The sequence below is a fragment of the Dufourea novaeangliae genome, unplaced genomic scaffold (assembly GCF_001272555.1).
Source record: "Dufourea novaeangliae isolate 0120121106 unplaced genomic scaffold, ASM127255v1 scaffold54, whole genome shotgun sequence".
NCBI lineage: Eukaryota > Metazoa > Arthropoda > Insecta > Hymenoptera > Halictidae > Dufourea > Dufourea novaeangliae.
The window spans coordinates 2,313,204-2,332,851 of record NW_015373944.1 but is presented as its reverse complement, the minus strand read 5'-3'; the positions used below and the strand labels follow the sequence as shown (position 1 = coordinate 2,332,851).

The 19,648-nt window shown below is 37.7% G+C and overlaps 1 protein-coding gene across 1 annotated transcript; it reads left to right on the top strand.

Moving 5' to 3' along the window:
* The first annotated feature begins 3,429 nt into the window (after positions 1-3,429).
* On the top strand, positions 3,430-19,551 carry LOC107185946 (spondin-1). The gene is made up of 18 exons (XM_015573723.1): positions 3,430-3,528; positions 3,633-3,701; positions 3,964-4,165; positions 10,282-10,525; positions 10,955-11,141; positions 11,786-11,950; positions 12,249-12,372; positions 12,850-12,980; positions 13,979-14,207; positions 15,472-15,640; positions 15,739-16,090; positions 17,603-17,819; positions 17,971-18,141; positions 18,362-18,484; positions 18,689-18,840; positions 18,994-19,072; positions 19,146-19,214; positions 19,376-19,551. The coding sequence occupies exons 1-18, from the start codon at positions 3,430-3,432 to the stop codon at positions 19,549-19,551; spliced, it is 2,958 nt and encodes a 985-aa protein (XP_015429209.1).
* The last annotated feature ends 97 nt before the right edge of the window (positions 19,552-19,648 follow it).

Sequence of the window (19,648 nt, the reverse complement as noted above, 5' to 3'; positions counted from 1 at the left end):
GATCTGCGGCCGCCATGATGGATTAAATCGCTCCGTAACCCCAGACCTTGTAACATCGAGTCAGACTGTGTTGATTTCGTAATGGATTTAACAAATAAGAAGAAATGTTGGTATTAATATTTAACTTTTAGAGCAGTGTTTCCTAACGTGAGACGTACCGAGGGGCAAACAATTAACATTCGTCACCTCATCAACAACAGTTTTACCTATGTGCCTTTTTTATTTGAAGCAGCTATTGATGTTAAACTTTTTCGAAACTTTGTTTACTATTGTGCTAAAGGGGTATCAAGATCTTCGAGGCGTTGAAATGGGGCATGATCCGATAAAAAGTTGAGAAACTCTGTTTTAAAGTAAATGTACAGTTACGATAAGAATACAAAATTCTTGTTGTTTCTTAAGGGATAGTCTTCGAGAGACACGGTCACGAAGTGTCGCACACCCAAGATGAAAAGAGAAAATGAAGACGAGCGATGCAATCGTTCGATTGCACCTTGCCAAAGATGAGTCACTAAGCGGTTCGGCCGCGCGTGTAAGCGTACGAAGTAGTACGAACACACGTTTTCTCGCACGTGTTGGCAACGCTTCGGCCTCCTCCGGCATTCACGTGCTTTTGTCCCTACAGAATATTCTGCTTTCTAATTCAATAGAATCGACCCTCAGCAACGTGATACTTTATGTATCGGAGCTTTGTGCCGTTGTCCATCGAATATTTGTTGTTACACAATTCGACGGATTACACAGTTGCATTGGGTGATCAAATTATTAAAGCCACAGTACGAAAAATATGTTCTTTGTCTTCATGTAGAAATGAAATCATAATATCACGATTTTTATACTAGATAATTTTTAATTAACTAGCAATCCACAAAGAACTCAATCCTAGCTAATGTAATTATGAGAAATAGTTATACAATCGAAAAATCGTTAATTTATGCAGATGGCTCCAATATTGTATTCAATATACGCGAAAGAAACGTGATTGTATGCAATGAAACGAAAGTAAAATATCGAATGAAATTTTTTCAATATAAGGCTTCAAGTTTGAGAAACTGTAATTTAAAGATTCCTTGATCAAGAAAGCGAATCTGGCTGGCTATTGTGTCTGTCTATTACTGACTACTTCTACTTGCAGTAACCGATACCGCAGAACTACTAATTCTTCATCAATCTTGTGTGTTCAAGTGTGTATCGAATTATTGCAGAAGACAGTGATATACCCCATATATTATGTTAATATTTACAACTATCATCGCAAGCAATTAATAATGAAACAATACGAAAAATAATCCATATTCGGTTCTGAGTGGAAAGATTGAGTCCTTGAAGAAAATCTTGTTCAAATCCGTAATTTATTCCGAATAATACAAAATATTTTTCAGACATTTATTTGTACATCGTTACATGCATAAAACTCTCAAATATCGGACGCAAACAAATACGATTGCTTCGGTTGTTTTGTAAAACGATAAAAAGCACAGGAACCGTGAACCTAGCTCAATACTTTCACATCACACTGTACGTACATACGGCTTGCTGAAACGACCGATAACGCGATTTTCTCTTACATAACGTCGACAGCTTATCGTATCATTGACGTTTGCCTTGATGAAGATCTTGGCCGTGGCGATTGCCGCGAATCCACTTACTCGGGTCGGAAAAGAATCAATGTCGTAACAACGTGTTCCGCGAATCACGAAGATCGATGGGTCAATCCTCGTGTGGAATATTTTTCCGTACGCGTGTAATTTGAAATCTACTTATCTGTTTTTAAGATTCTACCATAGAAATACAGACTCCTCTCGATTATCGTCCCGAACTCGGGTCCGCGTCAGGACAATAATCTTATAAGGAGAAATGCTCCAGACCCGCATAAATTCGTTTTTTTTCCGAAGTCCGAGCCTCAGCAACAAAAGCAGAAGAGCAGCAGAGTATGCGTTTAATAGGTTCCACCCCTAGCCCCCTAGTGGTGGGGATGACGCCTGGACAATAATTGTGTAGACAAAGCCAGACAATAATCGAGAGGTGTTTCTGGTTGTATGTAAAAAGAAATTTTCATCGAGTGCACTTCATCGACGCGAACTGGAATTTCAGTTTGCATGCCAGTCAATATTTTGCACGTCAATCATAGTCCGCGATGTCGAAAGAATCGTTCATGATTTTGAACGGAACTCCCAATTGTTACATGAAAAAAGACTCGTGCGCAGCGAATTGTAGCGTTTCGAAGGAAATCCCTACAATTTGGTTCGAATGAAAGGTTTTTGTACGGTTTTCACGCAAAAAATGTGTGCACTTTCTTTCGTAAAAAAAGAGTGAAATTGCATGTTGCCAGGGCACTTGCGGTGAAAATGGGATCCCGGGAGTTTCTGCTGTTCAATTATGCAACCCTTTTATTCTATATGTTTTGTCGCTTTTCATTCTGAACGTGTTCTTTATTTTTACTTCCAGTATATTATGAAATTCTGTTATTAATATTGTTGATTTAGTGTTAATTAATTTATTAATTATTAAAGACAGAAATCTCTGGGAATAAATATGATTATAATTTACATCGAGCGATTTCTGTAAAATAAAATGAAATTAAATTTTTTGTAAAAAATTAGTGATCATTTAATTCAATCTTTTTCTTGCTCGTTTACAGCACAAATAAAACTTGTTCGTAAGAAAAATCAATAATATATGCGTACTGCTGCCATTACGTGAATAAAAATTTATCGAGTTCGTAGAATTAATTTCTACTTTCAACGAAAGAAAATAACATAAAATAGAATAAAGTAAGAAAAACTTACTCAAGAAAGTTTGAACAACTATTATATAAAAACGATTATCGATAAAATGTTATACATCATAAAATATTACATAATGCAACGTTTTATTTAATTTCAAGAAATAGATACATTAGTTTGTTCCGTAATTGTAACAAACAAACCCATTTTCTATCTCCACCTGAATAACAGATCTTGTTCCGAAGAAAACATGGCGTCGATTGTTCCACACACGTGTCGAGAGTTCGTCCCGACGCAGAGTACGTTCGAAAGAACATCGAATCTCCCCTTTTACCCTGTAACTGCTACAGAAAAGAAACGAAATCCCCTCTATTCGCATGAAATGAAAACTCGCCGTCTGCCACCATCTGTCGTGAGTGTTCATGGATAAATTAGGTCAATCGGTTTCCGATCCTAATCCCGCCAGTGACGCATCATTCTTATTTACCGCGGCGAATATCGATAAATCACACCGAAACGTGAGCTTAAAAATTAATCTAAACAATCAAGTTATTATGATCTGTAGCTTTTACTCGAAAAAAATTGAAATTCAGGTTGTACTTTACTATAAAATCTAGTTTATTTAATACAAATGATAATTTTAGACCTTAAACAAATTTCTCGTGACATTATTAATATAGCGACTTTATATTTTATTAACGAAGTGATGGGAACATTTATTTCCTCGAAATATGGTAAACATCTACAGTTTAATATTACATTACAAAATACCTGGAAGTTCTGTTCTCCGAGGGGCTTCAATGAAGTAACCACCGTATCAAATTCTACGAACATAATTTTAATCAAAATACTTCGCAGTATTAAATATTTCTCAATAAATCGTGCTTTTAACATTGTTGCAAACTATAGGTACCTTTAAAATTCTACTATGTTCCACCAGTCTACAAGAATGAAGCCGCGATATTGGATTCCTCAAAAGTAATTCATAACTACTGACACATAACAGGAATATTCGTTTTAAAGAAATATCTCTCACAAAATAGGACTAAAGATAAGTTTTTATTTAAAGTGCATTTTCAATATTGCTTTAATTCGTGATATATGTTGAATTTTGACTGTTTGAAAAAAGCAGTTATGCAAGCGTCATATTGGATTTCATAAGCGTAAAATACTCGATGCATACGTTCAACGGGACGAAAATTTCACGGTTTAATGACGACCTTGCACTTCCTTTTCACAGGGTCTAAAAAGCTTAAGGGCCGTCCGCTGTTTTTTGTTGCTGTTGGCGGCGGTAACGAGCACAAGTGCGTCCAAATGCAGCCGACTCATAGACGGCACCACCATGCCACGGTCGAACGCCGATGGGAGATACCATCTCTTCATCACGCTGTTCAACCGAACGGAAATGGTCTTCTCGTACATGCCCAATACCCGATATACTGGTGAGCATATTTTTTTTCACAAAACTTTACACTTTTATTAGAACTTAATAGATCTCAAATTCTAATAGACAGATTGATATCCCATTTGGTGTGCACCCCGATGTGCTGTTAATCAAATTACTTTGAAAGGTTTCGTATCTGTGTAACAAACCATAATTACACATTTTTCAACGTAAAATAAAACTATTTCGAAATATCGTCGTTTAAACGTAGAAGTATCCTCGGATTTCAAATGAGTCTAGTCTCGATAATGAACCATATTAAAAAACTTTCGCCCTCGAGTCGCGTTCGATCTTCGAACGTTTAAATCGCGATGATTTTCACCGAGCATAAGGTACTAGAAAAATTAATTCACGTCCGATCTGACAAACGGCAGCCGGACGTAATGAACTCTGCTCGAGAAAGTTAGCCGAGCTTGATCCAAGTCCGTGGAAAACTTCTAATTCTCGTTCGCTTCTACTTCGAATAGTTAAATAGGGACTCAGACTCTTGGAGATTACAAATTGCTTGTTTGTTTGAAAACCATGCGATGAAGGGGTTGTGCAGCTTCACTGTTTCCAGGCTGTTAATTAATTAGGTACTGAAATTACCGAAACAAATACGTGCTCAGTTCACAATGCAATAGGTTTCATGTCGACGATATTTATTCTTATTCGACTAGGCACCGCGTTACAAATAACGTTATTTACATTGTTGCTCCTCTGAAGAACGTGTTTTTTGGTTTACTACTACCTAACAATTTTATGTTGATCTTTCACTTTTTTACATTGCATCATAGAATTTTTTCTATCTGAGATTGTAGGTAGCATCGAGATAAATTCATAAAAACAAGTGGAGGATAAAACGAATGCAGGAATTTGAGATTGAACTAATAACCCGAAGAAAGAGCCAGCCTCTCGTTCAGCAGAAACTACCCCTATTTTCCAAATTCAGGAGGTAATTCAACTCAAGTGGTGGTGAACTGTCAGAACTGCTCGCAATTCAACCGTATCTCGCGCGCGCAAGATGGCAACATGCACGGGAATCCACGGTTATTTCGATAATTGCCGTCATTATCTTTCTGAAAGAAACGGTTGGCGAGAAATCCTTCTTCCCCGCAGCCTATTCAGAGTTCAACGACGTCCATTCGTGAGATATATACATAGATATCGATAATGTGACTGCGCGATTGCCAGAGATCACTATCCGCGAATCTCGATAGGCGGTAAAGCGTGTGAAATATCGGTCCACGATTCCCGTAGGAATCATTTATGGCGGCGAATGAACGATCCATTCCATTTCGAGATTTTTTATTCGATCGAAGCATATCATAAATACCTAAATACTAGAGTTTTATACCACATTATGTCCTTCTTCATACCAAACAACCAAATGATTTTTCTGATACCATCAGTTCTTTACGACATATTCCACCGAGCCCAGTTAAAACAGACACCCTTGTACGTCCAGAAACAAATGTTAACGTCAGAAAAATAAATTTTAAACAGATGGTCGATGTCCCCCATGAGATTCGATCAATGTGCCGATAAAATTCATAGATTCGAATTCACTTTTGTTTCTTCCTTTGACACATACAGCTCACACCAATCATTTCAGATACAGCCTCTATATAGTTATACTTTTTTCTTCACTATGAACTGCAAAACGGGACTCGACACCTTGAACATCGGCGGGATCGATCAACACCGTTCTGTGTATGTGTGTGTGCGTGTATGTGTTCAGTTGACGAAGAATTCATTATTCCCCTGCGGGGAACGTCTATTGTCCGCCGTGATTTCATCGCGTTCTTCGGCGTCGCGCCGGTTACACTCTGTGCATTCGTTGAACTGCATCCACGGAGAGTTCTCACCTGGCTAACGGCCAGCCGTTACGTAACGCATTAATTCACCGACTCGTTGAATTTGCATGCGTTAGTGGCCGTGGATCGTCGCCGGTCCACGAGCCGGCTTAGCTTTCGATAATTGCACGCTGCGTTTCGCCCGAGAGCGACGAGACGGCTAGGTGAACGTTAACACCTTAAACACCCACAGTTTCTACATTGTTTAGGTCCCTTTGTTACTAACACGTTCAAGACAGGTCACAGTGGTCCAGAATTATATCCACAAGCATGTATATCCAATTTCTTCCATTTTTCACGAAAATTTTTGTTGAAACTTATGTCGGGTTTCTTTAAATATCTTACGTTTCTTTGTCCTTGTAATGTTATTTCTTTAAAGTTTCGTAGAAATAATAAGTATAAAGTATCCTGTTATGACTCTTTTGTACAATTAAGAACACGAAACTAAGAAAACGAAAGGTTACTGAAAGCTGAAGTAGAATAATCGAATCACCTGAAGATTAGTGGAATCTTTATGTTGTTTTTAGTCGAATAGAATTCCTCTCAAAAGATCGTCGTATCCCTGTTCGATGTTATATTTCGTAAAGAAGTCTCTAAGCATATGAACGTTAATAAACATTCACAGTTTATTCACAATGTTTCTGACTGGGAAATGAGACTTCCGTAAGATTTCTGATGGGAAAACGAAAATGAAACTGTAAATGTGTCGAGCCTGTTTCAAGAGAATATAGAGTTTTCTTTAACAAGCTGCCTCCGATCTTGAGAAGGAACTTTTAATCTTCCTTTGTGGCGTGAAAGTAGTTGCGATGCTGTAGGGGCGAAAAAAAAGAAACAATGGAACCACCAACAGTAGAGAATGCGGTTTATGATCATCCCTCAAATCCAGACCCCGAGCAAAAAGAGTAATGAATGGTAAGGACGCGGGGCAAACTGAATTCAGCTTCTACCCTCCGCCCCTGCGGCAATCAAAAACCCGCCATTCTTCATATTCAACCTTTAAAAATAAAACGTCGAACGCAGAGTTGCTTAATAGTTGGTCTACCAATGGGGGATGACACTAGAAATATGTATTTTTCTTCTTGTATATTCGCTCATCGAAACGTGAAATAGAAGAGATATAATTTACGAAGAATATCGTGAAGCATAAAGTTAACTTGGAACTATATCGATTTTATTATCTTTTTTTTTATGTATTTTACTGATCAATAAACTGAGGATTTTATGGATCTGTAATATACTCGTCGATTGTCTAAAATTCAGTACAATGAAGAGTTTAGTGAATTGCTTAAATTTGAACGCCTTTGAACAGAGTAAACAAATCTCTGTTTCATTTCGTCTTCTGTAAATTAATTCATCAAATATATATTTGCATTAAATATCAGTATAATAATCACATTGTTGGTGGAGGAATTATATAAATTTAAAGTAGTTGTTATTAATGACAGTCAATTAGATACTGTCTATGCGATTAAGATATTTAGAAAACAAATAACAGCACAAGCTTGCCTCTAACGTAATTCTCGCAGGCAAATCGAATTACACCCTGTCGTGCACCCTCTACTGTATAAACTGAATCCACTCAATTAAACTTTAGACACAATTAATGGATAAGAAATAATCGTTGCGTTTCAGCTTGTAGGTTCTTGCTTTCTGACACCATTTCTCTTCGTTTGACTTGAATGAACATTTCACTATCAACATTATCGTACAATGGACAGAAATTCTAAGACTTACGATAGCACTCGAAAACTTGAAGAAAGTAAATAAATTGATGGGTAATACGGTAAATAAACTGTTCACATATTTTTTTTAGAAAAAATACAATGTCTTACAAGAAGACGTTTAAACAGAAGAAGTTAATTTGAAAAAAGACTGAAAAAATGTAATGTCTAGTGTCTTGAAACGTAAAAAATTGAAGCAAGGTAAAGGGAATAAAGTCAGGCAAGAAAAAAAAACGGAAGGCAAGAACTCGTATTATCCGGAATTCGATTAAACTTGTTCGTGCAGACAACAAATCTCCGTGATTTACGTTCGAAAGGTTTCTAAAGACGTAAACGTAGAGGCGATCAAGCAGCGTGACAACTAAATTCACGAGACAGTGCCACCGAGTGCAAGCTTTATCGAATCGATTTTCAGCTCGAACGATTCGATATTCCCTTCTTTTTTTACAAATATTCTGTTCCCTTGGCGAACAATTAAACTGTCCATTTTCGTCATACAGAACACGTGAATGCACAAGAAATAATAAAACATTTCTTATACTTTCAACTTAGAACCTGGAAAAGTACATTTTTGTCTGACTTGAGGTGGTACACTAAAAATTGAAAAGTTATTTGCTAATTTCAAAAGCTCATCTTGTCGAACATCCATTGCTGGCCGCTACCATAGTGAAGTTGTGTAGGTAATAGATATTTCTTAATTGTTTAAATAAGATTTGTCGAAACGTAGTTGGAAAATCGAAAAGACTGGACTCCTCTCCTGCCATTTTTACGCGCATTGGCGTGGGAAACACGATACCCCAATGAAGGTTTCACTTAACTCTGTTTGCCTCCTCCTCCCTCCCTCACTATTTTTTGCAGTTAATTCTTCTAATTCAGGGTTATGGGAATTATCGTGGGAGGTCATGAGTCACTGTTTTCTGACGCAACTCCGAATATTAATGACTGCGAGATGCTTGAATGCGTCCACATCCAGATTTATGCGACTTTGTCTGGTTGCGACGCCGACGTTTGCCAGATTGTTTATCGTAAATGGCAAAAATACTTAACCTCCCCTCGTTATTTGGATTCTGAATTTCTAATAGAAAATATTAATTACTATTCACTTTAATTTACTAGTGTAGTTAGTTAGAAAATAGATTTTCACGAAAGTTTAAAAGTAAAAATTCGTCGACGAACGCCCGTCGATGAAATCGCTTCGTTTAACCGGCACGTAAGCTTGATTTTCCTTCAATTATTCGCCGTAAAGAAGGGAGGACACTCGTATAAACCGGATTAACCCGAATGAAACGATCGAATGCGATGCACGATTTGATTAACAGGAATTCGATTTCCCGTGAAAAATATTTGTTATCGGGGGAGGTTTAAGTGGCAGTTGAATATGTATTCGATGCAGACGCGGTCCGCGAAGACCCATAATACTGGAAGCCATAAATGCTCTAAACATCTGCGTGTTACGACCCTGGTACACACGCACCAGTCGATGTAAAATCGACTGGAAAAGACGCGAAACATTTTCTTGTGCAACTAAAAAGGTGTTTGTTGCTGTCTGTTTGATGGGCTTACAAAGGAATACCCTATTATAAATTTTTACAACATAACCGAACGATTAATAGCGAAAAATGATTCAGAATTCGAAAATTTTTTCATTTCAATTGTGACTCTGAAATGCTGTAAATTATAGAGACTTTTTCTCGTTCTTTTCAACAACAGGAATTCATGCTTTGATCATAACTCGCGCGTTTTGTTTCTTTTTGTTAATGTAACAAGGTGGTCTGCAGGAAACGTGAAAAAAATTGCTGGAAATGTCCGATATTTCACCGGGTTCATCGTATATCGCGTTTAATCCGAGTTATAAATAGCAGGCCACGTAGCGGCGAGCTTCTATATTTCTATTTTAGACACACGAATATTCCTTCGATACATGGAGATTACAGAAAACACGGGGCGTAGAATTTAATCGATCGAAAATTCGCGTGCACCGCGAAACTGATTTCGGTCCCAGTTTTATTCGCTCTTACCACCGCCAGGCCGTATTAGCCTCTCTTTCAAACATTTCACAAATGTAACGTCCAACAATTACATTGAACTGCATTAAATTAATTTTATCATGAACAAAAACACGCTGTTAATTATTCGTTTCAGTTCGCGTAATTCTCGGTACGCTTCTCGATCGCGAAAATTTGAATTAATAATCCTTTCAGTGCTGCAATGTGAAATACATGAATCGTTAGTGGCCTTCCATGTTACTGTATTACATTCATATACATATATATGTAATGGAGCAATTTTAGAGTGAATGTTATTACATTTACTCATCAGAGAAATGTAACGGTTACTCCAATAAAATTGACAAAACGGAAAGTAAGTTGAATATTTCGAAATAAGGGGGCTTACGAATTATTATCACTGCAGTACTCGCCATGAAGTCTTCTAATTATGTGTCGTTTGAAGTACTCCACTGTCTATACGTACAAAGATAAGGCGAAAAAAACTTTCTGTTCGACCCAATATTTGGAAAAATCCGGAGTTTAGTAATAATGCAGAAATGTTTGTTTCAGTGACCCTGCAAGCGGAGGGTATCGGAATGATCCCGAGGAGATTTACTAGATTTCTGATATCCAGCGAACCTGAAGGCGACGACGATGGTTCAGATAGCGGTGTCTTCGATCTCCAGGACGAGTCATTGACGAGGTACTCCGAAATTTGCCCGAACGCCGTTGTGGAAACCTCGAAGGTGCCAAAGGAGGAAATTTTTGTGGCCTGGACTAGTCCTTCCGAAGGTAGCGGTTGCATATTTATCAGGTGAAGGGACATTTTATTAACCAGCATGAAGAATAAACGTGTTGTCTATTCCTTCTTCAACAACTTTCAAAATTCTCTTCAAACGTTGTTCTCAAGTAGCAATTCGTAAATTTTTTATTATCATACTTCAGATCTGGAAATAAAATATAAACGTGAAAAACAATGCAACGTGTCTAGAATTTTATTTAACAGTAATTTAACTCTTTCTTTTTTTTAACAGAAATAGTACTAAAATACAATAACACGATAATGGTAATATTAAAATACTCTTTTCCAATGAAATTCTAAAGACGTTCCAAACCCCGTTCCGACCCTACGAACATCTCGGCCAATGGTTCTCAATCGACGATCGGCTAGTGAAATTTCGGTCGCAGTCTCAATAACGCGTGTTCGTGTTGCGTTTTTCTTTTTTTTTTCTCTGGAGCACAGGGCAACGATATTGGAAACGCCGGATACGTGGTACATGGATGATCCGAACTTAGCTCTGAAGATCTGCCAGGACTCGAGGGCCGAGGCGGACGATCAAGGCCCGGTGTTGCAAGAGTGCTACGCCTGCGACGAGGCAAAGTACGAAGTTACTTTCGAAGGACTTTGGTCGAGAAATACCCACCCTAAGGCACGTAAGATCCCCCACGCTATCGATCCCCTCGTATTTAGGATTCTTGTATAGAGAATGCACTCGATGTCTTAGTGTCTCGACCGATAGAGAAGGAAAAAGATCTCCTTTTACTCTGATTGAACTTTGGCTTTTATAGTCGATATGATTAACAGATAAATTTATTCCGCTGATATGATTTATACGGGACACTTCGTAAATCCAGGCGATTCGTCACTATACCTATTTCATCTCTGTTTGCACACCTCTGCGATCCTTCGACGTCCATATTAATCGAAAATTCTATGGAAGTCCACCCATTTTACTCGTTGAATTTGCATATAACTGCTGCTACACCCGAAAACATAACCCGTAATGACGATTATTTCGTTGGTAATCATGGATCGTGGAATTAAATGGGAAATATTATCGTAGAAAATTAAAAACCATAAACACATTTGTTAACACATATGAAATCGACAGAAAATTTACGCTTGTGGTATCGTTGAATTGTCTCATTAATAGGTACAGTGTATACATCCCAGCTAAATTTCGTATTGAATAAATACAGATGAAATTACATAAACGTCAACAGTGATTTCACGATAAATATAAAATGGCAACAAAATTAACGTTTAATTAATTGATTTGTTATGTTTGAACAGGACTTCCCTAGCAAGGGATGGCTCATTCGATTCTCAGATGTGATTGGAGCATCTCATACGGTAGATTACAGATTTTGGAGGTACAACGGCATGGCCAGCATTGGTTTGCGACAAGTCGCTGAACTTGGATCGACTAGGAAGCTGGAATCAGAATTAAAAGAGGAAGTAAATATTTCCAGACCGATCTGTATTAACGATTTATCTTATTCTGCAACAATTATTTCGACATACAAACTTTACAAACTAGAATTACAAATGCTTATTAGATTTTTTTATCAACTTCTCTAAAACAATTAAATTATTAAATTATTAGTTCAGGTATTTCCCATATTCTTTACTATAGAACTACTTAGAAGAAAATTAAAATAATACAATCAGAGTTATGAAAACGAAATCTCGCAATACATTAGTGTTGTGGTTTGGGAAAACAGATGTACGGACGGCTCTTAATTTCTTTTTATAGAGCGAGCATATCCGGACGATAATTAAAGCTAGAGGTATAAGCTACCCCAACGTCACTGGCAAAACTTTTGCAGTGTTCCGCGTCGACCGGAAGCACCATCTCATGTCCTTGGTGTCCATGCTTGGTAAGATTATTTTCCCAGGGAATTTTTTCTATCACAAAAAAACGTGTACGGAAAAATTCCTGAAGTTACGTAGCTATCAGCATATTTTTATTCCATTTTTAGGCAATTTTTAATACCATAAAAGAATAAAATATGTATAATGTAATTACAGTAAGAATGTATTATAACACAAAAGAAATTAAATAAAATTTACGTATCAAATGCACACAAGATTTAATAACTGGTAGAATGTCTACGCGATGCCGGCTTTAATTCCTGGCGTAGGTATCTAAAGTTCGTGAATCGATAATAATCTCGGAAAGTCTCGAAAATGGACGTTCCTCCATTACGCGAAAGTACTTTTAAATTACTACGATGGTTTTTAAAAGTCTCGAGAAACGCAGCGCATTTTAATCGAAACTTTCCGAAGTACCTGACCAACTAACGAAACATTCTGTCTAGTCGACCGCGATATGGGAATTAAAAATCATTTTTCAGACCCCTCCCCGGATTGGATAGTCGGAGTCTCGGGTCTGGAGCTGTGTCTCTCTAATCGCTCGTGGATCGAGCACAAGGAGCTGAATCTTTATCCTTACGACGCGGGCACTGATGACGGGATCACTTATTTAGTAAGTAGAATTCTACTTGTTTACTCACTTTAAATGCAACACACACGTAAATGTTTTATCATCAGTAGATTGCGGGTGTTTATGCATTTCTATCAAATGTAAATGTTCGAAATACAATACAGAAAATAAAAATCGTACACTATTTGTATTATCATCTGAACGCCATGAAACCTTAAAAACAGGAAGAAAGTATATTTCATTCTTTGGAAATTTGTTCGAAGAAATCTGTATTTGTATAAATCTGATAATAGATTTAAAATGTAAACATATGGATATATAATTTGAGAATGACACAGTGATACAGTGAATTAACATAACTTTGACTAACACCGTACATAACATTTAAAAAATTCACAGAATCGATGTTAAACATTGAAAAATAATTGAGTAATCGAAACAGATCATTAAACATCCTATCGTTGAGAAAAATGCGATTTTCATCGACCACGCTATATTTCTACGCGTAGCCATTTCGGTAAAGCGAAATGAACGTCAACTGTCGGCCGCAGAAAATGGCATAATAAATATGACGGGTGGTTCCGTCCCTAACAATTGACAATAGAGGTGCGGATCGCGTGAAAATCGCTGACGACGCCATAGGAAACGTGCCCCTCGACACTTTTCCGGTCGAACGGAAATTTTCCGTCGTCGCGTCGCGACGTCTCTGCCTTCCGGTTCTCTGAAAAGCGCGCCATTTCTCGTCCTGCAACCGGGGGGTTGGTGGAAACGGATGAAAACCACGGAGAAAATAGTGTTTCACGGTCCTACAATTTTGTAAAAATACGATACCGATGAACAATGAAATCGATGAAAATAATCGAAAACTTGAGATATTTCTTGAGCCAATGTTATCTTTTCGAAAGTCCACCCTGTATTAAAGTGTCCCACGTTGTTATTAACACACTGTGTATTATAGTAATTATAACGATCATATAAAATGTGATTTCATGAAAATCCAAGTGTACCTGTGTTAAAAAATATAATAAATATTTTCACAGTCACCAGACGCGGAATCGGATCCGCAAGAGCCTATTCGTCGCATAACATCGACGTACCCAAACGACTCAAGGTCTCCATTCTATGATCCCTTCGGCCTGGACATGAAACCTCTCGCCAGACTTTATTTAAATCGGCAGAGACTCTACGAGAAGACTTGCGACGACGCGACCGATGAAACGACTGATACAGGTGCTACTACCCCTCAGCCAGGCAGTAACCGAAAAAATAGCAAGTATCGCTTATTCTGTTGTGTTTTTTTACGTTTTGATCCGTGAACATGGGCGACCGGAAGTGGACAGAGAATTTCTGGCGACAGGCGTACAATAATGAATACAACTTACTCATTTGTCTTCTTGTGATAATTCGACGACAAATATGAAAACGATTTTTAATATAAGATTCATTTCTGCAATTTATACAAGTAAAATGATGTATATTTATATTAATTTTTACCGCGTTCCATCCAAGTTTTCGTTGTTAATCATGTACGACAGGGTTCACACCGAGCAAGCTTTTACGGAAACGTAAGCAGTGTTAGGCGAGGATTACCTTTCACTATAACACATTTAGTGTCGCGCTCAGTGCAGCCGAGTAGCATGATCGTTCGAGAAATATCTCTTTCCTCTCGAGCTCGCTGTGTCATGGAATGTTTGCTTAATCGCTGTGAAAGATGTTCAAGCTGACTCGACGGAAATTGAGGTAAACGAAGCTTGAAAGTAGTCTCAATTTTTTTTGCGTTCGCTTGTTTATTTATAGAAATTGAATGTGGGGCTGGTGAATCGTGAGTGATTTTTAGGTTTACAAATATTACGAGGAACTCTTATTTAATAGAAAATTATTATGTAAAAATTCATTTTTTTATTCTTCGTACTTGAAACATTCACGATTCAACCAGATTCCTCATTTCGTAGTCGGATATATTTTGTTAATTTATTTATAATGTTGGTTTGCATTCTAACTTAGTGCGTTCATAGTAGTTGAATGCCTGATGAATTGTTATAATTGTATTGTATGTAGTGTACCATCATTGCCGTTAATGAAAAAAAAATTTAACAGTCAGAACAGAACAAGAATAATCTACTATTTTGCCTGTCAGTATTTGAATGTTGATACAAATATGGTTCTCGACAAAAATAAACCCATGTGGAATATCTTTTAACGTAATTTGAATTTACGGGCTCGGGAATCGTTTCAGTAGAATAACCCATCGCATCAGACGTATCTTACCCGTACTTTCGACAATCAATAACTCTGAAGCTAAGCGCTTCGTGCAATTTCGTTATTCTAGATTACAGTCTTACTTTGGCATCTAGAATCGTCCCTTAAATTTTCTGACAACCAGTAGCTGAACATCCTATACATATACATAAAACAACCCCCAAAATTGTTCCGCCAGTGGAAAGCTCTCGTCAGTGGGGTTCGCGTAATTAAAACGAAGTGTGAGGTCTCGAGTGGTGACGTTGACGAGCTATGTACTTTCTGACATACGCAGAAGCCTGCAGAGTGACACCATGGGGTCCTTGGAGTGCGTGCTCGGTGACATGCGGTCGTGGCAGTCAGCTCAGACAGAGGCATTACCGGGACGAGGTCGCCGCCTCGCTGAACAAGTGCAGCGCCAACTTAACTGACAGGGCGACATGTTACGGGAAAAGTCCCCATTGGTAATTTCGGGAATAGTTAAACAACAGAAAATTCCATAAAGACTCACCACCAGGGTTGCGAAGCTTCGATCATAAAACGGTACCACGATTCGTTTCAGCAGCAAAGCAGGCCGTCACGCTGGTTTACTGGAGACCGAGATGTGCGCGCTGGACGAGTGGAGCAGCTGGAGTTCTTGCACGACGACATGCGGCCCCGGCCATCAAACGAGATCGCGGAACTTCCGCGAGAAGAAGCACCGGAAACAGTGCAAAGCGATCCCGGATGGGCCGGAACTTCAGCAGACGATCAGTTGCGAGAACGTTCCGTGCCCGGACGAGGATCTCGACGAGGTAAGAGAACCATCTAGCCAGGAGGAGGACAATGAGAATGATGAACAGGAAGACAATGGTGACGGAGAGGATTACGAGGGAGAGGAACCGGCGGTGGAGGTAACCGAGGAATGGCTGCAGGTACGGAATCCCTGTGGGGACATTCATCAGAACGTGTCGCTAATCATGCCGGCTACGTTGTTGCAATTGTCGCAGAGTATACGTTGCATTTTGGTAACAATAACAGCTTGGACTGGGATCATTGTATAATATTAGGACGATGTCATTATAAGAGCGGAACGGGTAGTATCTGGTTTACTTTTCACAGAGTTAAGCGAGACTTTATTATTGTTATTATCATTGTCATTTGTAATAGAATACTTTGAAAATGTTGATATTTGAGTCATTTTTTTTTTAACGTAGTGTAAATCCAATTTTGAGAAAAATGAGTTGAAGCTGAATGGAAGTTGTCTTCTTTTGACGTTTATAATAACAAAGTCAATACGGAAAAATTCTGAGATCCGATGAGTTTCGAAATTGTTTAACTTAGAAGGATGAAGAACTTTTACCATTCATGAAAATCACTAACATATTCAACAAATTATGAACCGCTAATTGAACGTTTTTTTCTTTTAATAACTCGAGCAACATTCGAATCATTACTAACAGAGTATAACTATAATTCATACCTGCACCATTTCTCGCAGATGCATCCATGGCACTGGCATCCTCACGTAAGTCGATTTACTCACGAGAAACCGAAAACGATGATCCACGTATGTGAAACGGGAATGAATGAAAAGATCTCGAAAATTGTTGTCTGTTACTGAGAAGAATTCAAAATTGATATATCTTAAATTCCTGTACATATCATTTCTTTTAGACTTTGAAGATTAATTAATCAGTGTTTAAGTGAAATTAAAAAGAATTTTAATTAACTATTATTTAATCTGATATTTTTTCACAAATAATAATACTCATTATTATTGTCCAGCATTATGATCGTTCGTTATCTCTGTTGAATGAATGTAGTGTTATATTTTTTCGGTTTATTCAGTACCATTACGTTAATTAAAAATAACTTTCATTCACAGCATTATCAATATCGCAGCTTCGTTTGATAATTTCATTTTTTGAAACCTTTCACTAATGTTCATTTGTACATACACAGCTTCATTTATGATTTATTCATTTATACATACTGTTTCAAAGTACATAATGTGAACTAAACTTGTTTTTCATGATGTATTATATACCACTAATTTTACAAGATCGTTGCGAACGTTCTTACTGCGTCAATGTATATAAAAAAGACATTTTTGACAACTACAAACTGAACGAGAAATTAGAAAAACCTGATAAAAAATTAATGAAAAGACTAGCATGTTAACCGTTTGCACTTATTGGCTTGTTACTAAATTACATCTGTATTATTCCGATTTGTATGAAACACCAACTTGAAAATCAAACATCGAAAACTAAAAATACGAATTGGACACTGACAAATTACTTAAAAATGACAACGCTGAGACAGTTCTTAAGATATTCATTGGTACGTGTAATAAATGTTCAAGGCAAGTGCAAAGGATTAATTGCTCAGAAAGGACTAGAACTCCTGATAGAGAGTATAATTTTCGTTGATTTACTCGTTAGAAGTGTCCCGAGGATCGCTACACGCCGTGGTCCCTCTGGTCTCCGTGCAGCTCTAGTTGTGGTCCTGGGGTACAACTGAGATCCAGACTCGTGGATAAAAATTGGAGCAGTTTGGGGGACAAGGACGACGACGTCAGCCTCGAAGAGTGCAAACAACAGCAGGCTGCCTGCGTGGCTAATATTCCAACATGTGATTTCTCAAAGGAAGAAGCAGAACGTGAGTCGAACATAATTATATCCGATTAAAAATCTGACGTATTTAATAACATTGTGTATCGCAAGGTTTACAATTGAATTAATTTACAAAAAATTATGGTTTATACTCTGATTGTGCCAGGAAAAGTGACGAGGAACTGAACTGATTTCAGATATTTGCAGTGAACCGATGAAGAAAGGAAGTTGTAACGGCAATATTTTAAGGGCCTACTTTGACACACAGTCGCGCCGCTGTCGATTATTCAGCTTTTCCGGCTGCGATGGAAACCGCAATAATTTTCAGACTGAACAGGACTGCAACAATGTCTGCAACGATTACCAGAGTAAGTTTCGCATCGTTGCCTAAGCGATATCGAGGACCTTGAGAAAATGTTGAAAATATTCAATAAAAGCCTCTGATGATTAACATTGTTCAATGAGATTGAAATTTCCAAAATTGTAAAGTGACTTGTAAATAACTTCCCGAAAGGATTGTTATAGTCATTTTTTGTAACAAAATCTTCTACCTTGCTTTGCGCACGCTTGCTCGTTAAACAAACGAAGGAGAGTTACGAACAAACTCATCAACACCGGTGAAAAGCTATAAGGTGTCTCTCAGCAGCGTTCTCAGCTATCATATACCCGCGCAGGAGCAGCGCAGCGGGAAGACGAAACGAGCTCATTATGGTGACGCTGACTACTACACGTCGAAACAAAAATCATTCGTCCGTTCAAAGTCATCGAAAAGCTGTCTAAACATTCGCAAAGATGGTTTTAAACAGTCGAATGATCTTGATTCGACTCCACATCACATAATTATAATTCTTTGTATTTTTCATTTAAACCAATGGTTACTTATAATGTGAAATTCACTGATATTCTTTCTTACAGAAAGTCTAATGTTCAAAGGCATGGAGGCCGACAGTCAGGTCATAGAATCGCCTGACAACATGGAAAGTGTCGATTGCGAGGTGTCCGAATGGAGTAAGTGGTCGAAATGCATAGGTTGTAGAGGATACACAGTTAGTACCAGAGATATTACGGTAAATATTCCTTTGGCGTTTATAAAACAAAAATAAAAAAAATAAATATTTAATAATTAAAGGGCTTCAAAGCCGCTAATAACTTTATTAATATTGAAATAATTAAAAAAAGCCACTTAAACTTTCATTCAACTGTTTTGGCGTTTCACGTAGGTTTTACCGAGAGGTAATGGCAAAAATTGTCCAAAGAAACGTCATCGTAAAAAAAAATGCCACAAAATTCCACCGTGCTGTAAGTGCTATAACGAGTGAACCTAATGCAATTTTAATATCGCGCTATAATTAAATAAATATATAATTCGCAGCCCTACAAGGCGACGGACCAGGTCGGCGTACTTACCGTGACCGAAATTCAGCAGCAGAAGAAAATGAAAGTAAGTTTTAAATATTCAAAATAATATTATATCATTAAGTTTTTTTTTAGAAAATACGGACAGTATTGTTATGAACCTATCGTAGGTAATATGGTAGTGTAATAATCGTGTAACGTGCATGCTCAAATGAATCTATACAGGATAATGATTTGTTTAATTAGTTTCAGTTGATTGCAAAATGACACAATGGTCCAGTTGGTCACGTTGCTCAGCAACTTGTGGAGAGGCATCAGAATACAGGATAAGAACAGTCAAAATTCGTCCCCTAGGTCCCAGGGGCAAGCTGTGCCCTGCTCTCGTAGAGTACAAAAAATGTCACAGAATAGAGTGTCCGTAATAATATTTATCTAATTATTTACATATCCATTTTCTATTTCATTTGTACCATGAAAATATTTAAATTTTAGGTATCATTTAAAGCATGTCACGTATCA